Raw genomic sequence first — 15,792 nt, 5'->3', positions numbered from 1 at the left:
AATGGGTTGATATAAAATTGTAAGAATATTTCAATACTTCAGATAGGAAATAAAAATCGATGATTTTTGATTCATTGAGATAAATGATGATGATTCAAATTGTATGATAAATTTGAAGCAATTGGAATTAAGCAAATTTCATTTGTCATCAATCACTAAAAATAAGACTATTGCTAGTGAATTGTATATTACTGGAATCGTTTGAATATTTTTAATAATAATATTCAAATGAAAAAATAATAAAGCATTTACCATCAACAGTAGTTTTTATTACAGTTTCGGCATGTTTCAGCTTAGATTGATCAAAGCCAGGCACTTGGTGCATAACTTTTTCACGAGCCAGTTCTATTCACATGTAAAAATGATAATTAAAGAGAGAGAGAGTATGAATAAATGAAATTATTAAAGGAAAAAAATACTCAAAAGCATATTAATTAAATATTGGATGTTTCTATTTCTTTTTGTTTTTTCATTATATGAATAAAATAAAAAAATAAAAATCACCTTCTTTAGTTGGCATGTGATATTTTTCAACTGGTTCAGAGTGAGTGAGAGAATTTCGCTCAAATGTGGACACTTCTTTCAACACTCCAGTATAAGCTTGTTCCATTCGTTCTTGTTTAACCTCTGCGCATATATATATATACATAAAGATTTCATTATTTTTTTTTAATCAATTATAATAATTTGCTCATGTTTTTTCTGCTTCTTTACCATCTTTAGTAGGCAAATAAACTCGCTCATTTGTATCCGCATGTTGCAATGAGTGACGTTGGAATTGGCTGACGTCGACCAATACATTCTGATGAGCAATTTCAACTTTCTCTTGAATTACATCTAAATTTTCATATTAGAATAAAAAACAGTCGAAAATTATTTTCTGATAAAATAGAATAAAATAAATAATGTGGTATGATTTAATTGAAGCAAAAGCAAATTCCAATAAATAACGATCAGGTCATCAAGAAGAAGAAGAAGAAGAAGGGTCGGCATGTGAACAATCAGTTCGCTATCAGTGTTGAAGGCCAACTCTCTCTATTATTCCTTGCCTATCATGATTAACAGCAATTTGATCGAACAAGCACAGCAGTACAGTTTCAAAATTCAATTGACACAAAATTCACTCAATTTGCATAGTGAGAGAAAAAGAAAAATACTACAAAATGTGAAATTGTAAATTTTATAAAATGATAAAATTAATCATTCATTGATATTATAGAATGATGTCAACAAAAATCAAAAGTATCATTTTTATTCTGAAATCAATTATCCCACATGTTACTTATTATTTTCAGTATTTGATTCGATAATTTCAATCTGGAAATGGTAAATAATAAAATAAAGTATTCAATTGATCGTTGTCTTTACTGGGCATGTATTGAATACAGAAAAGCTGCTGCTTATAAGATGGTGTAATTTTAATTTAACAATCCTTTTTTCAATTACAAAACAGAACGATTGAGTCATAATTGCAAACTGCCATGAAAATTCATATTTTTATTCCATGTTATTGGTTGGCATTTATATTTAAATTTCAATTGTTGAAAATAATTCTATTGAATTTTTAACTGAAAAAATAAAAATGCCTTTTAATTTCAATAATGAAAAGAATCGATTTAAAATCAATAAATAGATGCGGAAATTTTTGAGAAAAAAAAGCAGAACATTCTTTGTCAATTGTACAATTCACCATTGTTGAATAAATTGAAAATGAACGAACACACCCGATGAATTGAATTGAAATTGCTCGAATAAATAATTTTCAGTCAAAAATATACAATTAATAAATTTTCAATTTTGGAAAAGTTGTAAAAATAATAAATGAAGAAAATATTTAAATTTTACTTTTTCTTTCAAATTTAAACTTTATTACTTTTCTTTTGTAGAAGATGCAACAAGAGAAAACAAAACAAAACAACAGTATTAAAAAAATACCTTCCTTGGACGGCAGTACAACTTTCTCTGTTGGTTCAATGTGACGCAGTTGATCTGAGTCGAAATTGCGCAGTTCATTTTGAAATTCTTCATGGGTAACTTTCGGCTGTGATTCTTTGCTGCTGTTCATCTTCTGTTCGAAAGAAAAGCAAAAACAACAATTTTTAATAAATAAACATTTAAAAAGTAAACAACAATTATAATTATTTATAATAAGAATGAATGCGAAAGAGATTTTTTTTCGAATGTCGACCAGTATGGTGCTGCTGCTGCCGCTGCAACGTGAATGGCAAAGCAAATGAGCGACCAAGTCAATGGCGTCGACGTTGTTAGTCATCGATGTCGTCGTCGTCGTCGTAGTACTACTAGTGGGCGTTCAATTTTCGAGGTCGGTCGACTTTTCAACGCACCATTCTCTCATTACTACTACTCTTACTAATATGCTCTTTGGAAAATGGCAAAAACTAGGTCAACCTGTTGTTAGACTGGTCAAAATTCTCACACTATTAGCTGTTAGCTATTAGCTGGAACTGAAATTTCAAAAATCAGAAAAATCCAACAACACCAAGCTCTTTTTGAAAAATATACAGCAGTAAAACGAATGAATGAATGTGAATCACACTCGTGCACGTTTGAGAACAGTCAAAAAGTAAACGGTGAAAAGTTGATCAATGCAATAATCAACATGAACTGACCAATTGGACGACGACGACAATGACTCATGCATGCATATTTTTGAAAAAGATGAAAAAAATTAAATTTTGATTCATCATCAAACACAGCATCATCGGCGCTGTTTATTCGTTTCATTTCATTTCAATTCAAACGAATGAAAAGCATCTCCAACCAGCCAATCAACCACTTGACGACGATGGACGCACGATTTGTTTGTTTATTTTTGAAAATTTTGTAAACAAAACTTCAACATCAACAACAAAAGAATATTTGAAGCGACCGTTTCGCTTTCACCACTTTGACCGCTTTCGTTTCCACGGTCAGCTTATGTATTCATTCCAGAGGCATTCAGCTAATAGTTGACCATCAAGTTTTACAGAAAGGCCAGTTGTTCAATCTCTACTCCACTACAGTACTCTTCTCTGTATCTCGTGATACTTACTTACTGCTAAGCCTCAACAACACAATCAAAACTTCTAACGCTCTGCATACATATCATATATTCTACTACGAACAAATTCTCTTCATCCATTATTTAATACATATGTATATGTGATAACACACAAATATCATTTGATAATTCTACTGACCAACATCATTATACATGAACAAATACTATTCAATTGAGCTTGGAAGTGAATTTTGCACACATCTTCTCATCATGGACACCAATTCAACACTGCTACTTTGCGGCAATCTGAAACTGAATCCATCAAAATTCAAAAAAATGCATTTTCAGTTCTTTTACATAAATTTTTACAAACAAAACAACAACATCAATAAACAAAATACACGTGAATAATCAAAGTATGAATATCACCTTTTCGAGAAACGTTTGCATCACTTGAAGAGCATGAGATACTGGAATTGTCAAATCGTACAACCAAGGTATGAAACATTCACACTATAAATAAAATTCATCATCATCACAAAATTTCCTTACTTCCTTTATTCACTTCATATATCTGTATTGGATCCTTTTCAGAAGCTTGCACCGGAGTGGTGATCACACTGAAGACAAGCTTCGACGAAGAAATGTACAAATCGAACGACAAATCAGCCGGAGGTAGTGGAACAAAGCATTTCTCAAACAATAATCACATTCAATCTAGAATTAATTACAAATAACAAAAATTACAATACCCGAAGAAGATTATCGCGCATTTTGCATGTTTGCGATTTCTTTTGAATGCAAGTCAACGAATTTCGAGCAGAAAGCAAATTTTGAAAAATATCATTTATATTCTGAAAAGAAAAATATCAAAAAAACAAACAATAATACTTGAATACACTTTCTTACATTTAAAATTTTCTTTTCTACAATATCATCTGCATTTTCATCAGATGCTGCAAGTCCTATTTGAATTTGTTCAAACGCACCAAGAACGTAGTTGCCAAAATCTTGAATCTGTTGAATCTTCCACTGAATATCCGGTTGCACAACAGCTCGGTAAAAATGCGAAGGCATTTTTGGATATCGTACTGTAACTTCCTAAAAATTATTCAAAATTTTGCTTAATAAGAATGAAAAACTCAAGAAAAAAAATAATAAATTACTGCTTTGGCTACATTGTCTCCAATGATTGTCACGACACATTTCAAATTTTCACCACTGAAACAGAACTTGAACGCTTTGAAATTTGAAAAGGACACACCAACAACTGCTTACCTGTCTGCAAGCACATATTTCTCCGGTGCAAACAAAGAACAATTTTCATTAAACTGATTCCTGTTAGGCAGTTTAGTGCAACATTCCTAAAAATGCATTCGAGCACTTAATACTAAAAAATATTCAACTTCATTTTCATACGCAATGAAATACAAAGCATATTATTTAAACAATTAACGTGATACATTTATAACATTTTTACCCGCAACAATATTTCGACTTTTCGAAGTGTTGACATTGCTTCTTCATAAAGATAAAATGATTGTTTTACCTAAAATCAACTACCGCATTGCACAGCTCGATTGCAAAAGCACTTGCACAAACTGTTTACTTCTTGTTTTTCATATTCTCCTGTGGAAGCCATTCCAATCAAAAATTCTCAAAGCATTTCACCCATCAATCAACGTTAACATGTCAGTTTCAGTTCACATTCTTAAGTAGAATTAATATAATGAACAAAATCGTTAAACAATGAAAATTCATCCACGACTTCTCACTCAAATTATATATAATACTGTATTAGAGATTGTTATGATATATGCAAGTACGAATGGCCTTACACGGATTTATTAAGACGAACACTTCAGTCAGAAATTAGCATTTAATAATGCTTTCATTTAAATAATATTAATGTAATTTTTAATTAATTTAATTAATTTTTGTTATTTTTTCACTCTCCTAACTAAAGCTGAATTTTAATTTAAACAGCTAAATTTCTACCTGAAGATCATAATTACTTTGATAGTATTTCAAACCAGTACCTGAAATTTTAAAGTGATGTATTTATCCGTGTTTAAATTTATCATTTTAATCTAAAAGAATACTATTTTTTAACGCATCAGATTTTTTTCTAGGGCAACACTGTAATTCAACCTTGATTTTAAATAAAATTTGAATTCTTTAAATGTCAAAGAAAAAAGGTATGGACTTTTTATTATGTTTGTTTTTTTTAATTTTGTTAATTTTAAATTGTTTTACATTTTTGCCCTACAAAATTCCAAACTGTGCTTTTTGATTGTTGCGCTTAATAAAACTTCAGATTAAAACTTAGTAATGAGTATTTTCTTGATTTTCACATAATTATAAATGTTTTCGTTTTGTATATTTAGAATATTGCATTTTATTACGTACAAAGTATTTTTTAATTTCAGTCGAGCCACTGTATCATAAAATGGAAGAAACGAAACAGTTGACTGATTTAATTAAAAAGGATCGCATTGTGGAAGCTGTCCGGTTATTAGATGTAATATTTATTTTTGTTATTTTCAAATATAATATAAAGCATTTTGTAGAATATGCTGAAGAAAAATTTTATTTTCGGTGAACATGTACTCGTTACTTCTGGGGTTCAGTCACGGATGACGTGGTTTCTGTCTGCCTTGACCAATTGTATTGTTCAGTTGCGCTCTGATCAAGATGTTAATAAACTTTTATTAATATCTGATGTTATTGAACATATGTGCCAACAGTGTGACGTTCATGAAAATTCTATTCGAGTTTGTTTACCATTGAAAATTATTTTTTTTATGACATGGACACTTTATTTAGGAAAAAATTAGTAAAATGTATCTACAAATGAGTTGCAACTTGGTGAAAATGCAAAAATGTGATATTGCATACAAATTTTCTGTTTATGCAATTTGCACCTCCCCGGATTACACATTAGACGAATATTGGAAACGTTGTTTGATGACAAGAATTTCTACGTCTGGCAGAAATGATATGACTGAAGAACTGAAAAAGTGAGCATTTTTTAATCTTTAAAAAATTAGATGAACTCATTCTTAACTTGTAGACCAGTGACTAGTTTCTTGAAGTCATCTACTTTTTCAAATTGGGTTTCTATTCCTAAACTATTGTTGTTGGAATTGGAATGGTGCAAGCGATACAGGTTTATAATTTTGGTTTACATATGCCATTTATTCATCATATTTTTCTCTTTACAGACGAAATCTCCCGTGGTTTGATGAAAAGTATATAAAGTCCATCTTGAAGGACATTCTGACATATCCATTAGATGTGAACGATCGTGTGCGAGTTCATTTTCATCTGGCAGAGCTGATTTTCTGTAATCCACAAATAAGCTCTGACGAGTCTGTTTTACTATACTGTTGCATTTGTATTGAATGATTTTATTTCATTTCAACTCATTTTAGTCCTCTTGAATGTATTAACAAGGCATTCGGTATTCTTGAATGTGAACAATCTTTGGAAAAAAATCTACTTTTAATTAGAGGATATTTACTCCAGTATTCAATTATATTGCGTCGTCTTGCGAAACCGGTGAATGAATTTGAAAATTGATTTTAATATTAAGTTTTAACAAAAGTATATGGTTTTAGGATGCTATATCTTTAAATCCTGAAATTTATGAAATGACTCCGGTGATTCAAGGTCGCAAAGATGCTCATGAGCTGAAAAAGATGACCAGCAGCATTGTTGAATTTGAACCTGCCTTGAATTATTTGGAAAAAGCGTACAAGGTGTGGAAAAGTGAACTTTGTTCTGCTTATTGCAATGCAGATGAGAGGATCAAAAAAGATATTCTTGACATCACGAAGGAAATCACTGCTCTCAGTTTGCTCAATGGGATGGTATGAATAAGAAATTTGTTTTTGTACTAATAAGCTATCATTTTTCTTTTTTTGCAGATATTGCAAGCTTTAGAGTTGACTCTTTGGCATTTCCAAAATATGAAAAAAATGCAACAGTTTTCTTTGATTGTTTTGCTGCTATGTTTTTTGGAACTTCCTAGAGCTCTTGAACAGTTTATTGCAGATTATGAAAGTAAAGTTCAAGTTGAAACAGAAATTGAAAAAGATACTTTGGAAATTATTCGAATATTTTTCACATTTCAAAGGGAAAATGTAAGTATTCATAATCATCATCATTATTATTATTACTGTTATGCTTGTATTAAATTTTGAATTTTTATGATTGTATAAATCAACAGGCGGATAATCTTGAAGAGGTAATAAAATATTTTTGTGAAATTGACGAAACTGGCAATGATAATGTGGAAAAGCGAAGAATGTTGTGTTTCTTTCATTACGCCATTTATTATGCTTCGAACCATTGCCGAAACGAGAAATATTTAATAATTCTACGTCGCTATTGTTCTTACATTGCATCCATAACAACTGCTCATCGTTATATCAATTCTGTTGTAGCATATTTTCTAAAAAATACCACAGAATATGACTACATAGACGGTGAGTTGTGTATAAATTTTGATTATTTTTATTTATTGAAAGAATTCTGATTATTTTTATTAAATTTTTTTTTCAGATGATGTGAAATTGGATTTGTTTTTATTGATGTTGTTGAACCGAGAAGCGACTGCGGCTTGTCTGCACGCTGGTCTTCTGCGATACCGATGTGCTTATCAAACTGAAGCATTTTCGTTAGCTTTGCGCATTCGTTCACCTTATTGGTATTTGCTTTAATATATATCTTTTTTAAGGTTGTTTTAATTATTGTTTCAGGTTGTGTCACATGTTAGGATTGATGTTTGAAGAAGAGGTGAAATTAACTGATCATCCAGCATTGCAAACTTTTGAAAATATTGCACATTCGTTGTTTGATTACAAGCCCTGTTGTCCAATTGATTCCAATTTGATCAGTTTTATCACGCCCAGGCGAAAGACCAAATCGGATATGTTTTACTTTTTTTTGGAAAATTATCATAGCAAAAATGCAAAATGTCAGTGTTTCGTTTGCAAAAATATTCCATTTCGTATTGAAATGTTTCATTTGGCAGCACAGCAGGCCATTATTACTGACGAACCGAAGCTGACCGAAATTCTGCTTTCTCTGATTGAAAAAATCACCCAATTAAGAAAGGCTATTTTAAATGAAGTGAAAATGGTATTGGAAGGTGATTTTTCAACTTTGATATCCAAAATCGACATGAACGAAGAGTTGATTTATTCGACGCTGCTGAATTTACAGTACACATTGTTGTTCAGTTTAATAGAAGGAAATTTCGACGAAGATTTGATTGAGCAGAGTTTAAATCAGTTGCCCAATTTGTCCCGGATGCCGTTGTTTTATGAGCTGTCGTTTAGCCAACTTCGACTTAGCCTCAGTTTGAACGACGGGGTGGTTGCAACAGTGTCAGGATCTTTTTCTCAGCTTAGTGATGATGAAGACAAGAAGAAGAGCAGAAAGAAGAAAAATAAGCAGAAAACACAATTTCAAATAATGGAAACAATTTCCAACCAATTGCAATTGTACGGGCATATGCTTTATTATCCTTGGTATCAGAAAGCTCACGAAGCTTTGGCAATTTGCCATGTTAAGCAAGACGATCACACTGATGCAGCGCATCACATTGGTGAAGCTCTTCTATCTTCAGTTCGGCATTCAATTCTTGTTGACCAAAGACGTCTACCAAATAGGTTAGATGAGTTTATTCTTAACGAACAGCAACTATTTTACATAACGTAATGTTAATACTGTGTGTATATTTTTGCAGCGCCTTGCCGATTGGAACATTTCCTGTTCGTTTTGACGACAAAGAGGACATGTTGAAATGTACTGAGCACCTACCTGAATGTAAAAGAAAGCAAAACAAATATTATAATAAATTTAAAAATGATCAATAATTATCATTAAGCTTGGACAATCGTTACGCTTTATATGACATCGGTCGAAGCTGGCTCAGAGCTGTACGTTGTCAGAATGAGCAGTCGTTGTCAACCGTTTGTGGTAAATTTGGGAAATGTGCTTGACAAGGTATTTTTTTGATAAACAATTTAAATTAAATTTTTTTAAAAATCTTTTTTCAGTTCAGTGCATTAAATGAATTCAATTCAATTGCGGAAAAAAACAAAGAATCAATGAAACTGACCAATAGAAAGCGTTTTTGGGAAACTCGCTTTGAACTCAATAATGCCATCGAAGTTTTAGCATTTGTTTCTTTTTGATAATAAAACAGCACAGTTTTAAATAGTCATTTTTTAGAATTGGTTAGATGAGTTGGAGGAAAAATGGTTTAAGGAGTGGAAAGTTCTGTTTCAACATAAAGCTGATTTGGATGTGATGAACATGGTGAACGATCTTCACGAACATTGTAACTTGCCTCTTCACATCGTTGAGGTAATATCTTTTTCCTAAATGTTTTGAATTTACAGTATCTCTGAAAAGGAAGCAATTATTTTAATGTAGATTGTCGTCGACGGTTATCTGAATCTAAAAGAAGAGGAATTTACTACTCTTCTTGGTCATCTTGTTGCCAAAAAGTACACGCAAACCATTAGAAAGATGCTGAAGCAAAAATTCCCTTCCTCTGGTAACGATGGCGGTGAAAATGGGCCAGTGATTCTTATACTTGGTCGAGTGAGTACTTTTTTATTGCTGAAGAATGTTCATTTTTTTTTAATATTATTCTTTTCATTTTAGGAGTTTTCTGGTTTACCGTTGCATGCTATTCGTTCACTTCGACACCTACCCGTCACAAGATGCCCATCTATACATTTCCTTTGTCACCTGTTCAGCCAGTGGAACGATTCTGCATCGGTGATGAAGCAGAAGTCATTTTACGTACTCAATCCATCCAACGACCTTCAGCTAACCCAGCAACGTTTCGAAAATTTCTTCAAAAGGTGACAATTTCATTTATTTCAATATTAAAAATAAATATTTTTTTTTCTAATATATATATATTTATTTATTCGTTTATAGTTTGGAAGGATGGGAAGGTTGTATTGGTCGACATCCTACATTAGAAGAAATACAATGCGCATTCAAAAAGGATCTTTTTATGTACAGCTTTTTTTTCTCTTTTTCCATTGCTGAAATTGATAAAGAAATTTTTTACAGTTATGTCGGTCACGGTGGTGGAAGTCGGTATCTGAAAAACGCTGAAACACGATTCAGCACATGCAACGCAACTGTGTTGCTGATGGGATGCAGCAGTGGAAGATTACTATACGGTCGACGTTATGAACAAGTTGGGCCAGTAGCTTATTACCAAATGGCAAAAAGGTGATGTTATTTCTTTTTGAAGAAAAAAAAAGAAATTATCAACTTCATTTGTTCACTCTTTATTACAATTTTTATGCCTGTGATGCTTATATTATTATATTCAATTGAATAATCAAATACATTTTTAGCCCAAACGTGGTGGCGGCGCTGTGGAATATTACTGACAAAGATGTGGATCGTTTTCTGGATGCACTGTTGCGCATTTGGCTACGCTTCGAATCTCCCACCAAACCTGACATCATCCCTGCTACACCATTAGAGGCAATGCAAACTAGGGACCTTTTAATCGCACTGAATCATGCACGACAATTTTGCAAGTTAAAATTTCTGACCGGCGCAGCGATCGTCTCTTACGGTTTACCCGTATCGTCTTCAACGTAACGTAATGTATTTAAAATAAAGAAAATTTTGAGAATCAATAAATATTATCATTACTTTCACCATGATAAAGCGATGTGTGCAAAACAGAAAGAAAAATACGCAAAAAACAAGCACTTCTTCAGCGCTTAGGTTTGGCATTGCTGAACAAATGTCCTTCTTTAAGATCTCTTCGATCTCCAATCTGAAACAAAATTTAAAATATTTTTGTTTTAAAATTCAAACAGTAACGCACGTTGTAATCTGCATCTGAAGGCTGATTGTATCCAGAGTTGGTATTATGTTCGTCATCACTTTCTGATTCATCTACTTCATTCAACAACACAGTACGACTATGTGTACCTATGCCCAAGCTTAGAAAAGAAAACTGATTTAACAAAAATGTGAAAAAATGTTGAAAAAATTTACATTCCAGAAGCACTTTTGTGTTTACGCTGAAAGCGATGCGCAAACTCAGCTAGATACTGTCTTGAGGCTGAAAGTGAAAAAAAATCACATTAAAAATAACCTTCCAAAAAATAAAAGAATTCAAAATTCACCTTTGCCCATATGACGCAACTTTTCGCGAAATTCAACTTCGGATGCTTTTTGCACGTTGACCACTTTAGTGTATGGAAATGCGCTCATTTCGCCAGGCTCTCCGCCGTATTCTTCAGTAACTGGGGAACTCAACAGGTCAGCAACACCTGAAAATCAAGATATAAAAAAAATTCTTACTGTAGATGCCTATTTAAAAAAAAGGTTCAGCTATTTACTAGGATGAACCACGGTCGAATCATTCGCCTGTTGACGTGACGACGATACCTTCTCTTGCAATAATGCAGAGTGTCTCTCTTCTCTTTCCCTGGCATCTGTGGAGAAAACGGTGTAATGTTTTTCCAGAAAAAAAAATTTTCCCATAAACCCGATCCTGAATCTAACCTCTGTTCAAAGCGGACATGAAATCTGTATCGTCTCTCAATTCACGTACAAACTCTTGGTTCTGCAACAATATCGCTATTCTCTCATCTTCAAGCATGCTTGAAAAGATCAGAAAAAGTTACTTTTTGTTAAAAAATATGTAAACAACTGAATTTTTTTTGAAATACCGTTGAGTTTCCGCGTCGCTTGCAGAATGACGTCTGCGCATGTTGTCCGTCAACATTTCCTGCAGTTTATTTTGATTCAACGAATTTTGCTACAAATTGTAAATGCATATATATGTATAAACGGGTCGAATGGAATATATTTCAAAGTTAAGTGAATAAATAATAATCTGCTCACCTTTGACGGCGTTGGTGTGGTCGTTTTGGTCAATGAAGAGTGTGACGGCTTAGAAAGACGCAAAAAGTCCGATGGAAGTGGATTCAGCATCAATGGACGATATATTTTTTTCCCATTTCCTCTAATCTGAGAATGCGGTTCAATTGTACAACTCGAAGCAAATCGGTTCCTCAATTCGATCTGCTGTGATACACTAGCCGCTTTATCTAATTTTGAATTTGGCAAGTTCTGAAACAAAAAACAAATGTATAATACAATATAATAATAAAACTGCGTCATCACTGCTATTAAAGGAACTTCTATTTAAAATATTTCAAAAATATATAATGCAGATAAGAAATTCGTGATATAAAACTGCTATGCAAATAACTGTAATGTTGAATAACAGTGTTTTTATCATTTCACATTTACCACAGCTTAACATTCAAAGGGAATGCAGCATTCGTTATAAAAACAAATATTAATAATAAAATACTGCATCACCAATAAAATTTTAAAATGCCGGAACAAAAATATATACATGTACTTTTCCATTTTTAACAAAGAAACTATTAATTTTTATTTCAACAAATGAAACTTCAAATCAAGCATAAAACATAATTTCATTGACACTGTCAATCAAGTTTTGTTTATCATTTTTAATCAATTAATAATGCATCAAAAGTTGACAATTTAATTTCACTGATTAGCAAATGATACTTTTCAATTAAACACATACTTTTGACGTCGGCAACTCTCTTGAACTGATAATGCACAACAATTCGTCAATGGTATCGTCAACCAAACCGTTGTTAGCTCGTAAAACAGCTTCTATAGTGACTCTGTTCAGTGTTGGGAACATGGCACTAAAATCGTTCATTGCCTAAAAGCGCATTTCAATATAAAAAAACACAAGCTTAATTAAAACTGAAAATTTTGTAATTTAACTAAAAACAAAAGGTATAATTATTATTATTGTTTAAATATCAAACATGCTTGTTATGAAAAGATCAACATGCAAAACTTTAAAATTGATTCAGGAAAAAAATCAATCACCTCCACTTCATCATCCCAGATCAAAGTAAAAACATTTTAAAACATTGTTCAGGCAATTGTTGGACAATTCGCATCTTAGTTTATTTCAAATTGTACAAACATTAATCAAAAAATTTTATAATCGCAATCAAAATGCTAAAAATGCTTCACATTTTTGTAAAGTCGTAATCATAATTAAATTTAAATACTGTTTCATTTCTGCTTCGAAAGATCACTTGTGTAAAAGATGATATTTAAATTTTCAAAATGCCATCTGAAAAATTACAAAATTTCTTCAATGACATTATGCAGTACATACATATGAAAAAAAGTCACCTTTACTGACTGTAATATAATAAAGCAAAATTAAATATTTCAAAATTCATAAAAAAGGAATATCTCTGAAATCTATCAAAGAAAAAATGAGACAACGAACATGTGTTATAAAAGCAAATAAGTTATAATGAAGTAAACAACAACGCTTTTTCCAAAAATTCACTTTCAGAAATTTTACATACAGTAATGGCTACATGCAAAAATAAAAACTAAAAACGCACTTGGGCAAATTCTAATTTCAGTTCGTCTGCCGGTTCTTCCATTTCTCTCAGAATATTTGAAAGCTTAAAAAAATTTAGCACCAAAAAATCCAAGCAAACAACCGGGCCAAATTCAAGGACTGTGATAGTATCTGATCAACAGGTAAAAATAGCAATGAAATTTTGATAAATAAAACATTGTTGAAAAATTCCACAAAATTCTTTTTGAATTGTTTATTTAAAAATAGTTTATTTAATAAAAAAATTTTTATTTTATTTTTATTTTAATCACGCATGTGTTGCTACTTTTATTGCGCAAGATTATTTTTAAAAATTTCAGCATATTTTCATTATTTGGATGAATTATTTTAAAGGAATTGTTGTATGTAAAGCTTTATATTAAACAGGAAATGTAATGATTAATATAATTTAAATGAATTGGAAAGAAAGAATAATTAATTTATGCACTTTTTTCCTGAATACTATATTATTTTCATGAAGTTTTACTAAACTTCCAAAAGTGTGTTACAAGAATATAGCTTTTCACCCTACTTTTACGTTTTTTAATTCATTTATAAAGCGATATTATCTTGTTTTTTTGCATTAAGTCAGCATAAAATAATTTTTTGTAATATCATCGTATACAGTCTTCAAATTTCATTGCAAAAAGCATGAAATTCATTTTGAGTAAAATTACAGCAATTTTTTAATATTAACTAAAAAAATAATGCTATTTGAAATAAAAGTTATCATAACAGAATAAACATTTTTTTCTAAAAACTTTCATTTTTCTTCTGTTTCATTTGTTAGTTTTCCTGACTGAAAAATTCATGTTTAAAAGGTTGTGGTAAAGATGCAAATGAATTGCAAAAATAAGTTTTTTATTCGTCTACAATTCTTGTTTGAAAGACTCTGGAAAGTCAAAGACGTTCTCTAGAACATGAGTTGATGATGCCGAATTCCTAGAAATGAAGTAAAAGTAGTTGGCAGCGAAACTACGTCACGGTTGCCAGAATTTTCTATATAAATAAATAAATATATATAAGCTCGACAAAAACAAAGAAAACAAGCAGTTCAGTTCAATAGTTCTACAATGAAGCAGTGAAGCAGCAGATCGAGTAACGGAGCAAAAAGAGATGCGGAAGTGCTGCTCGAAGATATCTGTGAAAGAATCTTTACCATCGTATAGTTGTGCTTGAGTATCGATTGTGAACTCGGTGATTATTGCATTGTTGGATGGTTTATTCTATAGCTGAGTGCTATAAACGTCTGACTGTGTGCAATATTGGGTTGATCCGTTAGCTGTAAAAGGAGATTAAGGACCAGGGATAACGTAATTCGTTACAAGAACGAATAAGGCGCGAAGAACTACAGTCAGTATGGGAAGCTGGATGTCAGTAACTCAAAGTGTAGTACTGTTCCCTGCTTTTGTTGCACTATGCAAACTTGATTTTCTCTAATAGTCAACGGTTATTTTTAATTGTTCCCCAAACATGAGTTATGTAACTTTAAATTTTCATTTTATTTTTACGAAGTGGCAGAACAGATTCATTTAACCATGATAACAAATACCTTTTATACACCTTTAATTTTACACTTAGAAGAAAAGAAATGTATTATTTTTTCAATTTTATTAAGGTGGATAACTTAATTAAATAAATAAGAATACTTTTATTGCTAATAATCTGGCTGAAACTGGAGTATTTATTATATTTTAAATAAAATCTATTCATGTTATGCAACTTAATACACTATGCAAACTTGATTTTCCTTAATAGCCAACGGTTGTTTGAATTGTTCCCCAAGCATCAGTTGTGTAACTTAAAATTTTCATTTTATTTTCACGAAATGGCAGGGCAGTTGCAATTACTCATGGTAATAAATACCTTTTATATAACTTACGAAGTGGTTTATTAATTAATAATCTATTTTAATTTCAAAAGAAAAGAAATGCATTGTTTTCTCAATTTCATCATGATAGATAACTTAAGTAGATAAGATTGATTTTATCGTTAATAATTTGGCCGAAACTGGAATATTTATCATATTTTAAATGATACATATTCCTTTGGATATTTTAAAAGTATTTCTAGACAAATGTTTCAGTGATTATATCATGCTGATATACTTGCGAGGGTTTTATAGAAATTCCATAATTTTCATGAAAATGTTTATAATTTAAAAACAGTTTAATGCATTTTAGGAAATTAAGCTAGACATTAGTGGAACACCTTGTTCAAATTGGTCTAGTGACTATGCCAGCATAATTCATCCGCAAATGTGTGGCAGATATACTTCGCTTATTGCATTTGGAAACTTCTTAGTAGCTGCGAC

The 15,792-nt window shown here is 31.4% G+C and overlaps 3 protein-coding genes across 3 annotated transcripts; 1 reads left to right on the top strand and 2 right to left on the bottom strand.

Moving 5' to 3' along the window:
* Positions 1–3,412: 3,412 nt before the first annotated feature.
* Positions 3,413–5,085, bottom strand: Tsp_02124 (putative protein rogdi-like protein). Its single transcript, XM_003377866.1, has 7 exons — positions 5,041–5,085; positions 4,280–4,365; positions 4,168–4,222; positions 3,911–4,102; positions 3,754–3,855; positions 3,554–3,695; positions 3,413–3,471 (listed from the first exon to the last, which is right to left on the bottom strand). Exons 1-7 carry the CDS (start codon positions 5,083–5,085, stop codon positions 3,413–3,415), a joined length of 681 nt encoding a protein of 226 aa, XP_003377914.1.
* Positions 5,086–5,842: 757 nt separating this feature from the next.
* On the top strand, positions 5,843–10,648 carry Tsp_02125 (peptidase family C50). The gene is made up of 15 exons (XM_003377865.1): positions 5,843–6,021; positions 6,226–6,372; positions 6,436–6,562; positions 6,622–6,873; positions 6,931–7,146; positions 7,233–7,491; positions 7,568–7,712; positions 7,765–8,679; positions 8,757–8,836; positions 8,898–8,989; positions 9,245–9,379; positions 9,449–9,619; positions 9,683–9,885; positions 10,103–10,267; positions 10,396–10,648. The coding sequence occupies exons 1-15, from the start codon at positions 5,843–5,845 to the stop codon at positions 10,646–10,648; spliced, it is 3,339 nt and encodes a 1,112-aa protein (XP_003377913.1).
* A 118-nt stretch (positions 10,649–10,766) lies between these two features.
* Positions 10,767–13,521, bottom strand: Tsp_02126 (CUE domain-containing protein 1). Its single transcript, XM_003377864.1, has 11 exons — positions 13,476–13,521; positions 13,242–13,267; positions 12,627–12,770; positions 11,909–12,136; positions 11,734–11,822; positions 11,567–11,664; positions 11,401–11,496; positions 11,185–11,331; positions 11,054–11,120; positions 10,881–10,998; positions 10,767–10,829 (listed from the first exon to the last, which is right to left on the bottom strand). The coding sequence occupies exons 1-11, from the start codon at positions 13,519–13,521 to the stop codon at positions 10,767–10,769; spliced, it is 1,122 nt and encodes a 373-aa protein (XP_003377912.1).
* Positions 13,522–15,792: the final 2,271 nt, after the last annotated feature.

The sequence above is a fragment of the Trichinella spiralis genome, assembly GCF_000181795.1.
Source record: "Trichinella spiralis strain ISS 195 chromosome Unknown Scfld4, whole genome shotgun sequence".
Taxonomy (NCBI): Eukaryota; Metazoa; Nematoda; class Enoplea; order Trichinellida; family Trichinellidae; genus Trichinella; species Trichinella spiralis.
The sequence above is the reverse complement of the archived record's forward strand: the minus strand, read 5'-3'. Positions and strand labels throughout refer to the sequence as shown.

Coding starts and splice junctions, on each gene's coding strand:
- Tsp_02124 (XM_003377866.1), bottom strand. CDS start 5,085: ATGATAAATTTAAACACGGATAAATACATCACTTTAAAATTTCAG. Junction 4,366..5,040: donor ACATCACTTTAAAATTTCAG/GTACTGGTTTGA, acceptor ATGCATTTTTAG/GAATGTTGCACTAAACTGCC. Junction 3,696..3,753: donor TGCGCGATAATCTTCTTCGG/GTATTGTAATTT, acceptor TTATTGTTTGAG/AAATGCTTTGTTCCACTACC.
- Tsp_02126 (XM_003377864.1), bottom strand. CDS start 13,521: ATGGAAGAACCGGCAGACGAACTGAAATTAGAATTTGCCCAAGTGC. Junction 11,497..11,566: donor CATGTCCGCTTTGAACAGAG/GTTAGATTCAGG, acceptor TTTTCTCCACAG/ATGCCAGGGAAAGAGAAGAG. Junction 11,332..11,400: donor TTCGACCGTGGTTCATCCTA/GTAAATAGCTGA, acceptor CTTGATTTTCAG/GTGTTGCTGACCTGTTGAGT.
- Tsp_02125 (XM_003377865.1), top strand. CDS start 5,843: ATGTATCTACAAATGAGTTGCAACTTGGTGAAAATGCAAAAATGTGAT. Junction 6,874..6,930: donor TCAGTTTGCTCAATGGGATG/GTATGAATAAGA, acceptor CTTTTTTTGCAG/ATATTGCAAGCTTTAGAGTT. Junction 9,380..9,448: donor TGCCTCTTCACATCGTTGAG/GTAATATCTTTT, acceptor ATTTTAATGTAG/ATTGTCGTCGACGGTTATCT.